General features: G+C 35.6%; 1 protein-coding gene and 1 non-coding gene across 2 annotated transcripts in view; both read left to right on the top strand.

Annotated features, from left to right (window-relative positions):
- BMP2K (BMP2 inducible kinase) overlaps positions 1–18,573 on the top strand; it is a 147,083-nt gene that overhangs the window by 83,090 nt on the left and 45,420 nt on the right. Inside the window, 6 exon segments of the mRNA XM_030915500.1 lie at positions 4,759–4,862; positions 6,532–6,611; positions 10,647–10,810; positions 17,082–17,274; positions 17,276–17,330; positions 18,372–18,470. Of these exon segments, the coding sequence (XP_030771360.1) occupies positions 4,759–4,862; positions 6,532–6,611; positions 10,647–10,810; positions 17,082–17,274; positions 17,276–17,330; positions 18,372–18,470 (695 nt within the window).
- On the top strand, positions 4,031–4,161 carry LOC115896256. The gene has a single exon (XR_004056158.1). It is a non-coding gene; the product is annotated as a small nucleolar RNA SNORA18 (small nucleolar RNA).

Genomic DNA, 18,573 nt, shown 5'->3' with positions numbered 1-18,573 from the left:
TTAGATTAGAGATGGTGGCTTAACTTTATCTAGGCCCAGGCATGGATCCTTTGTTTTGTGTAACTTGAATGGTAGCTACTTTAATTTTTGGCTTGGGTTCTTGACTAAACCATAATATGAATTTTGCTGCAACAGCAGCTCCTTTAGCTTCTATTTTTGTTGGAATGTACGGGGATTTTGTGCTTTTCTGTGCAATATTAGTATAGGCATAATTAATTCAATTGCCTCAGACCAGTGTGTACATCAATAGGAAATATTGTTGTAGTTTAGTCATACACTACCTTCAGTGCTGAAGCTCTATTTTGTGTTCTTAGGTTGTGTTAGTAGTATTTGTGTCAATAGAAAGATTTACACAATTGAGTGAGCAGAGGAATGTTATTTCTTATGGCTAAGTTTTAAAAAGTTGATTTTATATTTATAATAGAATCAGATTCAGTGGTAATGGTCTTGTGATGATTCACGTGATCATTTTAAGTTGAGTTAACAAGGGTGTATTCTAGCTTCTCTGCCTTTTTTGTTTGTTTTTAAACCTAATCATGAAATACTACTTTTAGGTGAACTGAACACATACATTCCTTAATCCATTTCTTTTCCCCAAAAGCATATTTTGTTAATAGATGATATAGTTTTATTGTCATGAAGTAGCAATTAATAAAACACTAAACTCGAGGTTTAATTATTTGCAGGAGAAAATGGCTTTCGAAAAACTATAAAAATTGAAGGGTCAATTTCTTTCTTTTTCTTCCTTTTTTTTTTTTTTTAAAAAAAAAAAGAGACAGGATCTTTCTGTCTCCTGTGCTGGTTTGCAATGGTGAGATCATAGCTCACTGCAGCCTTGAACTCCCAAGCTCAAGCCATCCTCTCACCTCAGCCTCCTAAGTAGTTGGGATTACAGGCGAGAGTCACCATGCCTGAGTGAAATTGTCCTTCTTGAATCAGTGTTTAGCTGTATTAAATGTGATACGTCTGCACTCTAGACTACATCCTTCAGTAATCCAGTAGTACATTTTGCAACCCATTCTCTTGAAGAGTTCAGTAAATTATATTATCTAACTTAAGTGCTTAAAGATGCTTTCATGATTTTTTCCTTTTTTAAACTTGCTGATAATACTCAATTTAGAAATATTCAGAGATAAAAATGTAGCCAAGAGTTCTACCTGTGGGTTTTAGGTATGATTATTAGTCTTTTCATACTTTGAATTTAGAACCAAGTCAGAGATGGTCCACTGGAGCTCATCAGGTAAAACTGTCAACTTTTTAGTACTGATAAAGCAAATTGCAGAATAAAATTTAGATCTAAAGCCAAAGGATCCTGTTCCTGTGTTCCCAACCTTCAAATTTACAAACATCCAGTCACAGGCAATGCTGAAAAACCTTAGACTTCTTTCACAGAGGCAGGTTACTTACAAAATATGGCTCAGCAGAGAACATGTATGTTCCTAAAATAACCTGTTCTGAAAGAAAGATCATCAGAGATTGACGGATGGAGGTGCTTCATTCTTTTTTCTAGTCTAGCGATATGACAAATCACTGTCTTTCCCATGGGGGAGAATAAGTTATAGTAATAGAGATCGTGGCACTTACACTAGCACAGTGGCTTCAAACTTTTTGTGACTGTGATTCAATATATTAATAAAAAATACATTTTAGTTATGACCTGGTATACACACCACACACAGAATATACACCCGTAAACTGAATCACATTTCATGAAATATTGCTTATATTTACCATATTAATATACTCTAATATTTTCTGTTCTTCTTTATTAAAATAAATAGTAGTTCTGACCTTTTGAGTTGATTTTATGTCACATAAATGGGATCAGTACAGTTAGGCAGACTAAACTGGCTCCAGCAGATATATTCCCACATGAAAATATGACCCAGGGAATTTGAGGTCCTTGTGTTTGCTTATAAGATAATATCAATTCTACCTGCAACCTAGCTACCTAATCATTAGAGGATATGGTGTGCTTAACTTGAGTGACAGAAATACTTGTACACATATAGGTTAGGACACAAAATCTCAAATTTATTTTTTTCTCCCTCGATGCTTCTCAACTGCTATGAAAGAAAACAAAACAAAGAAAAACCAGGAATGCCTGAACTATCATTTAATTCCTCTCTGGATACTTAAAAAGTTTTTCATGGATTAAGCCAGGCCACAAAAGAAATACATTCTTGTACCATACCCCTTTCTTTTACTGCATGGCATTTAGGCCACTAGTCCATACTGATAGAGTGTTTAAAACATGACCCTGTGTCACTCACTGCTGTTCCTAAGGATGTTGTTCACTTTTTGTGAGCTATCTTTAGAAAGACTCAACGGAGAATTTGCTCTCTAGCTTTCAGTATCACGAATAGTGTTTTTCCTTAGCACCTGATTTGTTTTTGTATTAGATACACTGTGATTCATGTAATGGATCATGTTGCCCTGTTTATATTGACAGCTAAAAAATGGAGAGCACATTTTGGGCCTGCATTTATGACCAAATCATATATAGTTTATAACTGACCTCATTATCCTGTCCAACCCCAAGCTATTATTTTTGCGTTAGTTTTAATTTTGTTATATATTTAACAAAGTGTTAGTTTTGTGTGCCACTTCAGGTTCTTTATAGGACTAAATATGTATAATTAGCTATTGTTGAAATTAGATTTTAAAAGCCAAGTAAATTTGTTAGAATAGAAAAATAGGACTATACGTTTGTGAATTAGGTAGGTTTCATGTGATTTGTTTGGTTTTAAAAATTATATGAATAAGTATTTATTGTTAACAGTATGTTCAAATTTATCCCCATTTTGTGTACTGTTGTTATGTTAAAAACATTTAATATCTGTTAGTATCAAGATAAAATAAACTTTGTGGATTCCTCAGATCTTTTCTGGATTGAGTTTGAATATAAACTAGCAAATATTAGAATTAAAATGTTTTTAGTTATTTCAATCTAGCAGTGGTGGTAAAAATTATTAAAAAATCAATTTTATAAGTGATATATGTTAGCATTATGAATATCTAAAATCAAGTTACCTGCAGAGTTTTTGTATATTTTACACTGAGCTCAGAATCTCTCAAATAAATTATAACTTCCACATAACTGTGTTTTTAGCCAAAATAAGTTTATCATGTCATTGGAGATGTATCACACATTCTGTATTCAAAATGTTACTTAAATTTGAAGGGAAGATTTAATTCATTTTGATTTATAATTTTATGTAACCCATTTACATACTTAGATCTCTTTATACATTATTAGTAAACTTAAGAATATCATCCAATTCTTTAAATTTTACATTTTAAGTAGTTTAAGAAGAATTTAAACATTATAACAACTTAGTGTTAATTAATGAAGCAGAGATAGACTTTGAGATGTCTTAACAAAATCTTTTACTTATGGAATTGAGTATAAATGTCAACCTTGTGAAATTTAGAATTAAAAATTATCCAAGTAATAGAGTACTACCAAATGGTAGTGGTCATTTTGGTAGAAAAAAGATCAGGCATTTCAGGCAATGCTGTAAGGTTGTTTTGAAATCTGTTCATAAAAACTATAAAACTCTGCCCATATTTCTGAGCATGATATGGATAACATGTTAAGATACAGAACTATGGTAAATGTTGTTAGCATCAGTATGGGAAGAGAGCATGTTTTTGGAAAACGAAAGTGCCAATCCTTTACTACTTTGTTAGACTATAATGTACACAATTGAGACTTTTCTCAATGGTTCAGGATCACTTAAAAATTAATACAGGTATTAATTATTTTGCATAGAATTATTTTGAATAGAATTATCTTGAAGGACCTTTTTACTATCGCCTTGGAACTTTCTTGAATAATTCCCCAGTGTTCACTAAACTCACTTTTTCTTTTGTGTCACTTTTTCAATAGAATAATCATGTTTGTCATTCATACTTGTAGTGTAGACCTGTTCTGTGACTGATCTACCCTTAGCTTGGGATAACGCTTTATTTATAAAATAGCAATTTCTGCATTTTCTATAGGTATGAATAGAGTTTGCTAGAATCGGTTGAGGTCTGTCCCAATGGGGTTTTTCCTGTAGCCTGCATGTCGTTGGAAACGCCTCATAGAGTAACTCTGTGGTTTTACTTTATCACAGGACCATTGTTAGATCTGTGAGAAGGAACTACAAGACAGTTACTAAAAGTTTGAAAAAGACAGTTACTAAACGTTATGAAAAACCAGATAATCTACTTTTTTACCTTAGGTATTGGCATATTCCACACATCTGTACTATTCTTGAGTGATCGCTTAGGAATGAATGTGATTTGAACTCATTCATGTTGAGAGGGTGTCAAATTGAGAACCAGGCAGATCCCCACCACCTACAGTATGAAGAACCCTAAAGTAAATTGGTTGAATAAATTAAATCCCAAAGATTCTTGGTGAATTTTGAAGTCTTCCTCAGTATACCCATATTAAAAGGAGATGACGAAGCCAAAGTAATTGTGGGCTGACATGGCAACTGGATCAGTTTCATTAAAAAGGGCAAACTTGAAGATGACTCCAGCTCTTTAGAGGATCTAAAGTGACCTTGATGGACAGTGGGAAGAAATCACAACATGGAATTCCTTGAATAAAAATTTATTGACTTAAAAAAAAAAAAGTTTGCTAGAATCATCACTGATCTTAGAATGGAACAGAAAATATGTGTTTTTTATCCTTATAATGTGTGCCGCTACGTAGTATAATGTGTGTTTCATAAAACTTCTTAACATTTTGATCTATTCTTGCAGGGTTCATGCTTGAACCAGATCCAGAACATAGACCTGATATATTTCAAGTATCATATTTTGCATTTAAATTTGCCAAAAAGGATTGTCCAATCTCCAACATCAATGTAAGTAGGTTTTCAAGTAGGATATGAATTTAAAATTCATTTTATCATATGTAAATATACTTACTTTCAGAGTTACTTTTTTGTTTATTGCTGCTGTTAAACCACAGAGTTACTTGTTTCATGACAAGTGGTCTGATTGTGTGTTTGATTATATTTGTGGTACAAAGCTTCTGCACCCAGACTGTGCACTGAGATACCTTGGGGAACTGCAGCAGACTCAGACAGCATATTTTGCATTTTTGAGGAAAACACAGGGACATCTTTGTGACCTAGCACAAACTAATTTTATTAAGTTATTTGGGCCTAACCATTTAATAAACAGGACTATTAGATTTTTTTTTTCTTAGAAGTAAACAATTACTGAGATACTGAGCACTGTGTTAACTAAGTTTGGGAAACTTTGGTATAAAGAGCACAGGCATTGTTAAGTGGGAACTAAACAACGTGTACACATAGATATTGACATGAAGTAATAGACATTGGAAGCTTAGAAAGGTGGGAAGCGGATGAAGGATGAGAAGTTACCTTATGGGTACAATGTACACTATTTGGGTGATGGTTATACAAAAGCCCAGAGTTCACCATTATGCAGTATATCCTTGTAACAAAACTGCACTTATATCCCCTAAAACTTAAAAAAAAATTTTTTTTTAAAAAAGCACAGGCAGTGTAAACAGAGACCCAGATTCAGTTTTGTCCTTATCAGAGACTGACTTTGAATCTTTTGGTAAGTTACTTTATGTCCATTTCTTTTTCTGTAAAACAAGGATAGTAATTATAAGGATTACATGTAAAACCCAGTGCCTAGTCCATGGAAGGTGCTCAGTTGGCAATAGTTAGTATTATTTAAAAGCTTTGAATTTTATTCACTGTCTGTACAGTGCATTTAACTACACACTAGGTGAATTGTGTATGGCAAGTCTCTGTCAGTGTTAATAAAGGCCTCTAGAATCATCACTGATTATAAGCCATTCTTGACTTTGTAAAGATCATCTGGCCCGACCTGTTTCTGTAGGGTTTCCTTTATGTGTAACTTAATCTACCCCACTAAGAAAAAAAGAAGGAATGTGGTGCCTTTCTTTTTTTTGAAGCCCTTGCCGTATTGATGTATTATTTTCTCTGTTGAAGCTGAAAGCTTTGCAGTTCTAAAAGTAGACTCATTCGACATTTACTCAGCAAGTATTTATTGAGTACCTACAATGAACTAAACATTGAGTATAAACAAATGAACAAGGCCTTCCGCCCTCATTTTCCAGGCCTTACATTCAGTGTCTTGAAAATTATCTGTAGTATGTAGAAACAACACTTGATTCTTATCCTTGGTGTTTGTTGCTTTTTCCAAAATGCAAAATAGTCATTGATTTACAAGTGTAATATAATCTTTCTTTTTTACTCAAGATTTACCCACTTATAAATGGACACAATGGTGTTCTTCTGCTTATTTTCCAAGGTTTCTATGACACATGAATATGAAATTGACATTTGTGTAACATGTAGTGATATTTGCAGATTAGATCTGGTGAATATATGTGAACAGTTTATAGGTATCTGATGTGATAGTAATAGCGTCTCATAGTACTTTTAAAGTTCAATAATATATCCAAAGCTTACAAAAACTTTCTGCAATTAAAAAACTAAAATGAGAAGTTTTATTTTTTTTCCTTCCAAGAATTCTTCTATTCCTTCAGCTCTTCCTGAACCGATGACTGCTAGTGAAGCAGCTGCTAGGAAAAGCCAAATAAAAGCCAGGTAGGCAAAACTATGTTAAAATTGAAAAGGCATTAAAAAAAAATGATAGGTTTTGTTTTTAATCCTAGCAAGTATAATTGATTAAATATCATCTTCATCCACAAAAGATGTTGTGTTGCTTATTGTATGTGGTATAATTGAGATTGCAAATACAAAATAAGCTTTTTAAACTATTAGATAAAGGGTTTGGCATCATCTCACCGGAACTGTTCACTCAATGACAAGTGATTGTTTGATGATGTTAGAGTGGGTCTTTTTTTTGGACAGGGATTGTCATTTTCATCACATAGCAACTCTAATTTAGGAAATACTGTGTTTTCAGTTTATAGATAGTATGTTTATTTTTTAAATTTAAGGAAAGAAAAAATAGCTCTTACAGGCAACTAGAATATATAGAATATGTATGTACTTTGTAGAATTTGTAATGAGTGGTTATAACTATAATAGTTTTTAAGGCTGGTAAATATGTTTTCAATCTTATTTTTCAGAGTATTTATTATATTATTAATAATAAGTTTGGACTATATTATGTAGGTTAAGACTGAATCTGTTAATGACTGATTTTTATCCCCCTCACACTTTTTTGAATTTAAAAGTTAATAAGTAGGATTGTATCTTAGATTATCAGACAGGTATAATATTTGGGGAGATTTCTTGGTCACAGCAATTTTGTATTGTATGCTATTTATGCAAAGTTTGTTTACCCAATACAAAAATATATTTGTTCATATGCTTTTTATATGCAAGATATAGACAATTGAAACACAAAGGAAAACAGTTTTTATTTCCAAGGAGTTCACATTCTAATTGACAAGTAAACAATTACAACCTGATAGATGTTAGGCTACTTTGAGAGTGTCGAGGAAGGGAAAGACTGGGAACGGAGAAACAGGAGCACATAAAGAATGCTTTCCCTGCGGGTGGGCGTTGCTGCACTCCTCCTTGAATGGTGAATAGTCAATCACCTGGAAGGGCGGGGAGTGAAATTATAGCTGGCAGGCAGTTTAGGCAAGAGTGACCCTTGTGAAACTACAAGACTAGGACAAAGGGGGACATATACAGGAGGTAGATAAATGCCCGTCATGAACAACTTTGTTTATATATCATGCTGAGAAATTTGGACTTTGGCCTATAGGTCAGTTAATTTTCAACCTTCTAGTCAGTTCTACTCTTTGAGACTTGGTTGTGACGTGTTGTAAATGATCTGTTACTTATAAATGTTAAAATTTCATTTGTGAATGACTTATTTTCAAAAATGGTATTACTCTAAAAATATCTTCCTTCACTTGAATTTCAAAATATTCTTTTGAGAAGAGATGAAGGTGTAAAGTTATATCTAACCTGCAGGAATCCAGCTTGACCAACAATCGATCTTATCTATGACGTAGCTTTAAGTAGCATCCACTGTTATAGTTGAGTGGTAATTAGGAATTATTGTAGGATTTGTCAGTTGAATTTTCTTAAGTCAGCTGAACAAGAATGATGATTTGATTTTCTTTTCACCCTAACGCAAGTTATAGCTGTGGAGTTACAAGACAATGAAATAGTACTATTAAAATTCACGATGCTTATTTATAGTATGTTAAATCTGAACATTATGTATATTAAAAAATAAGGTTGATTGGTACTTATTGGTTAATATAAATTTAGTCTATGAATATTAGTGAAAACTTGAAAAAATCTAAATGTATACAAAGCTTAATATTAAAAAATTTAGTTATTTTCATGTAAAGAGCATATTTTGGGAGGAGAAATGATTTACTAGCAGTTTCATTACATGTTTTCAAAAAGCACCTGTGGGTTTTTCAGCTGCCTTCAATCTGTGGTACTCTTTGCCTTCTTAAAAGGTCGCTCTCATCTCCCTGAACTTTGCATCTGCTCTTGGTATGGTTTAAGATGTGAAGTTTATCTGACGTGTCTTAAAGATGGAGACACTGAGAATCACTGGCCTGGCAGATGGAAACATTGAAGGATTTTAAGCAGGAGAGTGTGAGTCTGAGTTTTAGGAAAATTACAATGATTTTGTTCAGGTGATGGCGAGGAGAAAGAAGGGAAGCAGAAAAACAGCTCTGTGACTGTTGTAATAGTGAAAATGAGACTATGCGGCAGTATTGATGCAATGATTACTGTTTTTAACTTCAGTCAATTTTGTATCTCCCTATGCCAATCTGCCCAGGCATTTTCTTCCCATTCCTTCACATAGAATACCTGGTTTCTCCGTCACTACCTAATGAAATCAAACTTATTAAGAAAATTTTAAACCCCAGTTTCTACCTGAAGCCTTCTGTAGCCAGATTAGGTTAAAAGTACAATTACATCTCCATAAACTCTTGACAGCACTAGCTTGGCACTGATGATTTTTACTATCTTACATTTATTACATTTCCACTAACATGTGCCCTGTCTTCCTAGGTATACTGTAAATTCTTTGAGGACAGGGTGTTGTGCAGTGTTTTGCTGGATATCAGTAAATGTACAATACATATTAGCGCTTTGGTAAAACAGGAGACATCAGAGTGAACAAACTATACAGACTTTTAATACGCTTCTTAGGGCTTTTGCTGTGTCTGTGTGTGTTGTGAATCTCTAAAGAGGGTTTACATCAGCAACAAGGCAATGTCAGGTCTGGCCTGTACTAGCCACTTAATACAGAATGGATAGTTAAACAGAGAGATTGTGTATAGTATTTCCCCCAAATTACTTGAGCTTAGGGAGTATAGCATTGGTTGTAATGGTGCATCAATAATTCAATGGCAGTAAATACTTGATTATCATTAAAACAAGATATAATTGATTTTTTATATATATATACCGATTATATGTATATATACAGATATACAGTGTGTATATATATCTGTGTGTGTGTATATTTTATATATATATATATATATATATATATATATATATATTTGGCCTATTAGTTCAATTTTCATGTCTTTTACCATCCCCATCCCATCTAGAGCATTAGTATTATTTTCAGAAAACAGCATACATGTAATTCTAAGATCTTTTGATTCTGTGTCACGTTTTTTTTTTGGTTCCTCTTGGAAAGATAGTTGTTAGTAGGGTTCCCTCTTGTGGTACATACAGATACTGGGAAATAACTGGATCTGTGCACTTGTTGATAGATGCAAATGCAGCAGATGTGTGCTTCATAAATCATATGTATGTAAAAATTTTAAGTATTCACTTGAAAATGTGTAAGGGGATTTAATAATGATATTTTATTGTGAATCCTGTTGGAAGGTGAACATATGGTCCTATTAACAAGTATTTGAATTTTTGTACTTAATTTATAGAAAGCAAGCAAGTTGATAAATATATAAAGATTTTACCTTTTTTCTTTTTCTTTTTTTTTTAAAAAGCAAATGTCGATGTCTTCTCACATTATATTTATGGTCTCTTGATTTCAAAACTGTGTTTACTGCTTAACTACCCACATCTGGGGCCTAAACTAAGTCCTAGTGGGATAAACTTGATAGGCTTTCCATTCTGTGTTCTGAGTAAAGCAAAGTTAAAGAGTCAGTAAGTTGAATGTGAGCAGGTGGCACCTATTAAAAGTTTTGGCTTATTTTGTTTAACATGCCCTAGGCCACAGTCTTTTCTTTTTTTATGCCTTGGAGGCCAAGCAAAGGGAGATTGTTCCTTGTTGTTTCTTATTTTTATTTCCCTGACAAGTTCAGAGAGTGGCTCCCAGTTTTGTCCAAAACATTATGAAAAGGTTTTTGTTTATTTCCTTTCAGGATCATTTCATCTCCTTAAGAGCAATTTCTGGGACTATGTTCTTTTTCTGCTGGTTTTGATAGCAGACTATGAATGGTTGTGTACTGTTTTAAGGAAAATTGTTAGTTTTATTTGTTTTTCTATCTTTAGTAAACATTTGATACTTGAAAATGAGCCTTAGGAGAAAGATGAGGACTAATGTGATTATCAGTAATAGTTAAAATGCATCTGTTGAGTTGGATGCTTTATAGAATAAATAGTAAATTAGAAATAATCCCAATATATAGAATGAAATATATTCTTCTGTTGTAGAATAACAGATACCATTGGACCAACAGAAACCTCAATTGCACCAAGACAAAGACCAAAGGCCAACTCTACTACTACTGCCACTCCCAGTGTGCTGACCATTCAAAGTTCAGCAACACCTGTTAAAGTCCTTGCTCCTGGTGAATTTGGTAACCATAGACCAAAAGGTAATAGAGCCCTGCCAATCTCATCCTCTTAAAGGTTAATGTAAATAAACCTTTTATGGTTTGATTTCCTAACCTCAGGTGATCCTTAATATTGTAAAGCAGATAACATAATGCTTTCAGAAACTTTCTACTGATGTCTACTAAATTCGGTTGGTTTCTCAACAATTCAATTTTTGTAGGCAAAGGGAAGTTACTGGCAATATGAAAGTATAGTACAAAAAACTCACAATTTGCTTTGATACTATAAATACAAACTCTTATCCCTAGAGTCATCAAGTAGTAGGGTTTGAGGTTGGAAATAAAGTTCAAAGGTATGGAAAAAGTCTATGTTATTTGAGAAAGAAAGAAAGTTGAAACACTAGTCTTACAAAGTTGTATGTCTTTGCATTGCACCTAAAGTCTTGGTGAGGGACTATCTTGAACCATCGCTATGGATATTACAACATAAAAACTTAACTGATTTTGAGAAAAATTTACTCATCTAAAGTATCTCCCAAGCATGATGGTACAGCGTGGTATTTAAAAAAAATTTTTTTCCCCCAAAGAAATATCCCTAACATTAGAGTAAACTTACTTTCTCAAGGATCTGGGGGTATAACCTGAAGACTCACCTTAAAGAAATCCTGTTTTGCACTTTATTTCGTGATCAATCTGTCGTGTTTTAATGTTAAAATGTTTTTAATGGGATACCCTAATGGTTAAGAGCCTACATTTTGAGTCTCACGGACCTGATTTGAGTCCTATTTCTCCCATTTTTTAATACAGCTTCTAAAAGTACTAGTACCTGTCTTAATAGGATTATTGGGAAGATTAAATGGCAGTTTAATGTGATACCTGATACATGATATGCCTTTGATAAATGTTAACTGTTAACTACTGTTATCAAGTAAAGTATATGTTCAGGAAAGGTAATGTTTATTTTTACTTTTTATTTTTTTTTTGAGACGAAGTCTCACTCTTGTCCCCCAGGCTGGAGTACAATGGCACCATCTCAGCCTCACTGCAACCTCCCGCCTCCTGGGTTCAAGCAGTTCTCCTGCCTCAGCCTCACAAGCAGCTGGGATTACAGGCAACTGCTAACCATGCCCAGCTAATTTTTGTATTTTTAGTAGAGATGGGGTTTCACCATGTTGGCCAGGCTGGTCTCGAACTCCTGACCTCAGGTGATCCACCCACCTTGGCCTCCCAAAGTGCTGGGATTACAGGCGTGAGCCACCACACCTGACCTGTTTATTTATTTATTTACTATTTGTTTATTTTTGAGACAGGGTTTTACTCTGTCACCCAGGCTGGAATGCAGTGGCACTCCATGATCATGCTGCTGCATTTGTGCCTCCCAGGCTCAAGCGTTCCTCCTACCTCAGCCTCTTGAGTAGCTAGGGCTATTGGTGTAGGCGACCATGCCTGCTAATTTTTTAGTTTTTTTTTTCATAGATTTAGAAGGTCTCCCTATGCTTCCTATGTTTCCCAGGCTGGTCTTGAACTTCTGGGCTCAAGCAATCCTCCCATCTTGGCCTCCCAAAGTGCTAGGATTAAAGGCGTGAGCCACTGCACCCATCCTGTTTTATCTGGCATATTGCTATGTACTTCTTTGGTAATCAGGTACAGTAATTGGAGGAGTATTCCATGGAAAAGGGAAAACAATGTGAATTTGAAATCATTTGTATTTAATTCCTATTTAATCATTTCTTAACGCCACTGTTCTCTTATGTAAAATGGAATAACAACTACTTTTCCTGTTATGAGGAGTAAATAAGGTGTGATATCTATGAAAATTTTGTCTCATAGTAAACATTCAGTGTTAGTTTGTCTTTTTTATAGCTTTTTGGGTTGGAGGTCCTATCAGTCTTATTTATCATGCATTAGTGTCCTCCAGTCAAAGAACACTAGAAACACACTTGTTGTTGAACAAGTTATATTTATTACTCCTAAACTATTCAGATCTGTGGGGTGTCTCAGGAAGACGGTGCTTGAAAAGACATATTAAAGGATTTGGGCTTGTTTTGGGTAATTTTGGAGAGGCTATAAGGAAGTGGGAGGCCAGACATGCTGACTCATGCCTGTAATCCCAACACTTTGGGAGGCTGAGGTGGGAGGATCACTTGAGGCCAGGAGTTTGAGACCAGCTTGGGGAACATAGTGAGACCCCATCTCTACAAAAAATAAAGAATTAGCTGGGCAGGGTGGTTCATTCCTGTTGTCCCATCAACTCAGGAGGCTGAGGTAGGATGAACACTTGAGCCCAGGGATTCAAAGGTAGAGTGAGCTGTGATTGCACCATTCGCAGCCTGGGTGACAGGGCAAGACCTTATCTAAAAAAAAAAAAAAAAAAAAGAGAGAGAGAGAGAAGGAAGAAAGGAAGTAGGCTTTGCTCTGTATTGCATACTGTCAAGAAGAGGGCATATGAAGCGGGGTGTAGTGGCTCACGCTTGTAGTCCCAGCACTTTGGGAGGCCAAGGCAGGTCGGATTGCTTGAAGCCAGGAGTTCAAGACCAGCCTGAGCAATGGCGTGGTGGTGCTCACCTGTAGTCCCAGCTACTCCAGAGGCTGAGGTGCGGAGGATCCCTTGGACCCAGTAGGTGGAGATTGCAGTGAGCCAAGATTGCACTGCTGCACACCAACCTGGGCAACAGAATGAGACTCTGTGTCAAATAAAAATAAAAATAAAAATAAAAATGAAACTGTGTTATGATATGTTTAGGTTTCTTAATATAAATTTTGTCTAGAAGGAAGGAAGCTAAAGCCTCAGTAGCTAAAAGATGTTGAGACATTTTTGGGGTTTGGACAATGTTCATGGTTTTGTCGCTGTTCAGACATGATTTTGGAGTGGTCTTGTTTTGATCCATCACAATCATAGTGGCCTTGTCTAATGTTGTATGAGATTATTCAACAGGAGAGCACCAAGACTTAGCTGTGATTGCCAGGCCTACTCCTGATGTCAGGGGCCATGTTTCTCTTTCTTACATGCTTTCAGCTTAAGTTGGAAAAATGTTCCATTTTTTTTTAACATTTCTTCACCCTTTAAAAAGAATACAAAAATTAACACATGAGTATTGTATTTTGAAATATTCGGATTATACAGTAGTATTCAGTGAAAATGTGAACATCTCCCTCCATTTTCTTCCCAGAGTTAACCAGCAGTGTTTAATGTTCATCTTCCCAGTCCTTTTTTATGTTTTTACATGTATATATACAGATATAAATAATTCATGTTGTATTTAAAATAAATGGAGGCCGGACATAGTGCCTCACTGCCTGCAATCCCAACACTTTGGGAGGCCGAGGTGGGTGGATCACTTGAGGCCAGGAGTTCAAGACCAGCCTGGCCAACATGGCAAAACCTCATCTCTACTAAAAATACAAAAATTATCTGGGCAGCGTGGTGGCAGATGCCTGTAATCCCAGCTACTTGGGAGGCTGACGCACAAGAATCACTTGAGCCCAGGAGGCGGAGATTGCAGTGAGCCGAGATCATGCCACTGCACTCCAGGCTGGGCAACAGAGCAAGACTCTGTCTCAAAAATAGTAAGTAAATAAAATAAAATAAAAGGAGTCATACTATATATACGTATTAGTTCGTTTTCATGCTGCTGATAAAGACATTCCAGAAACTGGGAACAAAAAGAGGTTTAATTGGACTTGCAGTTCCACATGGCTGGGGAGGCCTCAGAATCATGGCAAGTGGTGAAAGGCACTTACATGGTGGCAGCAAGAGAAAATGAGGAAGAAGCAAAAGCAGAAACCCCTGATAAACCCATCAGATCTCATGAGACTTATTCACTGTCACGAGAAAAACTGGCCCCCATGATTCAGTTACCTCCCCTTGGGTCCTTCCTACAATGTGGGAATTCTGTGAGATACGATTCAAGTTGTGATTTGGGTGGGGACAAGGCCAAACCATATCATTCCACCCCTGACCCCTCCAAATCTCGTGTCCTCACATTTCAAAACCAATCATGCCTTCCCAACAGTCCCCCAAAGTCATAACTCATTTCAGCATTAACCCAAAAGTCCACGGTCCAAGGTCTCATCTGAGACGAGGCAAGTCCCTTCCACCTATGAGCCTGTAAAATCAAAAGCAAGCTAGTTACTTCATAGATACAATGCGGATACAGGTATTGGGTAAATATAGCCGTTCCAAACGGGAGAAATTGGCCGAAACAAAGGGGTTACGGAGCCCATACAAGTCTGAAATCCAGTGGGGTGGTCACATTTAAAAGCTCCAAAATGATCTCCTTTGACTCCAGGTCTCACATCCAGGACATGCTGATGCAAAAGGTGGATTCCCATGATCTTGGGCAGCTCCGCCTCTGTGGCTTTGCAGGGTACAACGTCTCTCCCGGCTGCTTTTGTGGGCTGGCCGTTGAGTGTCTGCAGCTTTTTCAGGCGCATGGTGCAAGCTGTAGGTGGATCTACCATTCTGGGTTCGGGAGGATGGTGGCCCTCTTCTCACAGTTACACTAGGCAGTGCCCCAGTAGAGACTCTGTGGGGACTCTGACCCCACATTTCCCTTCTGTACTGCCCTAGCAGAGGTTCCCCGTAAGGGCCCTACCCCTGTAGCAAACTTTTGCTTTCGCATCCAGGCGTTTCCATGTATCTTCTGAAATCTAGACTGAGGTTCCCAAACCTCAATTCTTGACTTCTGTGTACCCACAGGGTCAACACCAAATGGAAGCTGCTAAAAGCGTTGGGGCTTCCACTCTCTGAAGCCACACAGCCTGAGCTCTACGTTGACCCTTTTGTTATTTCTTTTTTAACCTATAAGTTACTTAGGTTGTTGTTAAAGTTACTTATTATAAAGTTATTAAAGTTACTTACTGTTATTAAATTTTCAAGGAGATAAAAGATACTAAAGGCTGGAAGGATAGGGGAAGTGAGGGGTGGGGAGGGATTTACTAAAGGATATAAAATTTTAGCCAGATAGGAAGAATAAATCCTAGTATTCTCTACCACTTAGAATGACTAGTTAACAATATTTTGTATAATTTCAAATAGGTAGAAAGAGAATGTTGACTATTCCTAACACACAAAAAAAGACGATGCTTGCGATGATGCTCTTGCTAATTACCCTGATCTGATCACTTTGCAAAATATGTATTAAAACATCAACATGTACCCCATGGATATGTACACTTATTATTTGTCAATTAAAAAAAGATTTCAAAGTGAATGATTTTTGAGTAGTTATTTTAATACTCTTTCACCTGGAAAGAAATACACTTAAAAGGCTAATAATGGTTGTATCTGTGTGGTGGATTTGTGATTTTCATTTTTTAACTTACATTTCTATAAGTATTTTCAAGGATAGTTAAAATGAACATGCATTTCCTTATAAGTAGAAAAGTTAGAAATAGTTATAAAACTATGTTCATAAAGCTGTTGTACTTAGGTCTGAGGAAATTTGAGGATACTAACACTGATGAAAAAAGAACCCTTGTCTCCCTCCTTGCACTCTCTCCCCTCTCTTTTTATCCTCTAGGATTGAACAGTTGCATTTGAATGTAGGGTAAGTTAGAGGAGAATATAGAAATTATAGTGTGTTAATGTATTGCATTAAGTGTATATCTTACTTTTTAGTTAATTTTTAAAGTTTATATATAGGATTTGCCTAGGGTATAATTTATGGAGCTTATGAATAAATATCTGTTTAGGAGACAGTGTTAATAGATTCCTTACAGTGAGCATTTATTAATCTTCTTTTGTATAAAAGGTTTTTTGGGACTCTTAACAGATGAGTAAGTCATCACCTTTTCCCTCAGGGTCCCTGGTTAGGAAATAGCCATGTAAGTCATTAATATGTGCAAGACAGACTAAAATGGAATAAACTGAGTGGAAGTGCTAGTCGAAGGAACAAGGAAGAGAGATTTGAGCTAAACTTTAAAGAATAAGAATTTCAATAGGTGGAAAATGGAATTCTAGACTAAGAATTGTTTTGGTAATGATACATACTCATGATAGTACATGATATAGTTGAGCAGTGTAGAACAAACTAACATGGATATTGTGTTCATGGAGAGCTGAAGCATGAAACATGAAGTGTTTCTAAGATGTTGACTTGTTCAGAGTTGTAGATGACAAAATTAAGCTTCTTCAGTACTTATTATAATTAAAGTAAATCCCTATAAACTCTATGCATATGGAAGTTTCTCTATTATAAATAAGGATATAAATGCCTTAGTTAAATTACTATTGAGATGAGCATGTTGAAATCCAGCTTTTTAATTGAAATCATTAGTATGTTAATGTAAGTGTTTGGGACCTTGTCTTTAGGGGCACTAAGACCTGGAAATGGCCCTGAAATTTTACTGGGTCAGGGACCTCCTCAACAACCACCACAGCAGCATAGAGTACTCCAGCAACTACAGCAGGGAGATTGGAGATTACAGCAACTCCATTTACAGCATCGTCATCCTCACCAGCAGCAGCAGCAACAGCAGCAGCAGCAGCAGCAGCAGCAGCAGCAGCCACCACCACCACCACCACCACCACCACCTACTTCAGGATGCTTATATGCAGCAGGTAATTTTTTTGTTCCTTTAGATATGGAAGTAGTGTGAAATTGATGCAGCAAATTGAATATCAGTGAATTCCTTTTTGTATCATGGGCGCCTTGAACTCTAGATTTGAGTAAACACTTTCCCCAATTTTCTGATTATGAAATAATATTTAATTTGCAATCAGTGAAATACTTAAGAATACTCTAAAATAGGTTGCATTGTGGCCTTATAAAGAAAAGAATGTTCATCGGAAACATTTAGTATTCACAAATAAGTACTGCAGTTTATAATGAATATTATCTGAGGTTACATTTTGAGTTCACAGACTAATAATGCTGTTGTTGGAAAAGTGATATTAAGCTTTGCAGAAGTAACATTGTCTCAGATTTTTGTCACCCTCCTGGTTTTGGTTCATAGATCCAGAGTGGAGGGTGGTAAGTAGGTGATACCATGGGATGCCCAGAGGACACCACTGGAGGGGAGATAAAAGGAGAGTGTAGATTTAGTGTAATGGGTCTTGGTTAGAAGTCACTTCTTGTGTCTTTATCTTCTAGGAAAAGGTGGTAAATGTGTTTTGGTAGCTTTCTTCTAAACGTTCTTAAATTGTGCTAAAAGTGGTTTTAATTGAATCTCTGTTATGTTTTGTTGATAATTTTGAAACCAGTTCTGGATCAGAGAATTGCTTCAGAGAATAATTTACTCCTTTTTTTTTTTTTTTTTTAAATAGCAACCACTGTATTAGTGACTTTTTCTTCAATATTTAAAAGAGGATTTTTGATTCTGGCCAAGTGAGCCTACCTTCAAAACTTTTTAAAAAGGTTTATTTCATCTTGCTGTGGTTTTCTAGTAATAGAGCTGTTCCTGCAGATGATTGGTTTTTAGGTTTCTGATGATAAGCATATTTATTAACAAATTATAGTAATTTAGAGTATAACTATTTTGTGTTGATGTTTGGACTGCTGATTTCTCAAATCATGATTATGGTAAGATCAATACTTTGAAAAAGGGCTCTGACACAAAAAAGGCATGAATAACATTTATTAATTTGATTTTCTCATTGTAGTATCAACATGCAACACAGCAGCAACAGATGCTTCAGCAACAGTTTTTAATGCATTCGGTATATCAGCCACAACCTTCTGCATCACAGTATCCAACAATGGTAACTTAAATAATTTCTAGAGATTTCTCTGAGTGTACATTATGGTGTTGGAATTCACAGTATGAATCATATTATGCAGAATTTAATAAAAAATCAAGTTAAT

Source organism: Rhinopithecus roxellana, chromosome 2 (assembly GCF_007565055.1).
Source record: "Rhinopithecus roxellana isolate Shanxi Qingling chromosome 2, ASM756505v1, whole genome shotgun sequence".
NCBI lineage: Eukaryota > Metazoa > Chordata > Mammalia > Primates > Cercopithecidae > Rhinopithecus > Rhinopithecus roxellana.
Note: the sequence above shows the minus strand (reverse complement) of the source record. Positions and strands in the feature narration are given on the sequence as shown.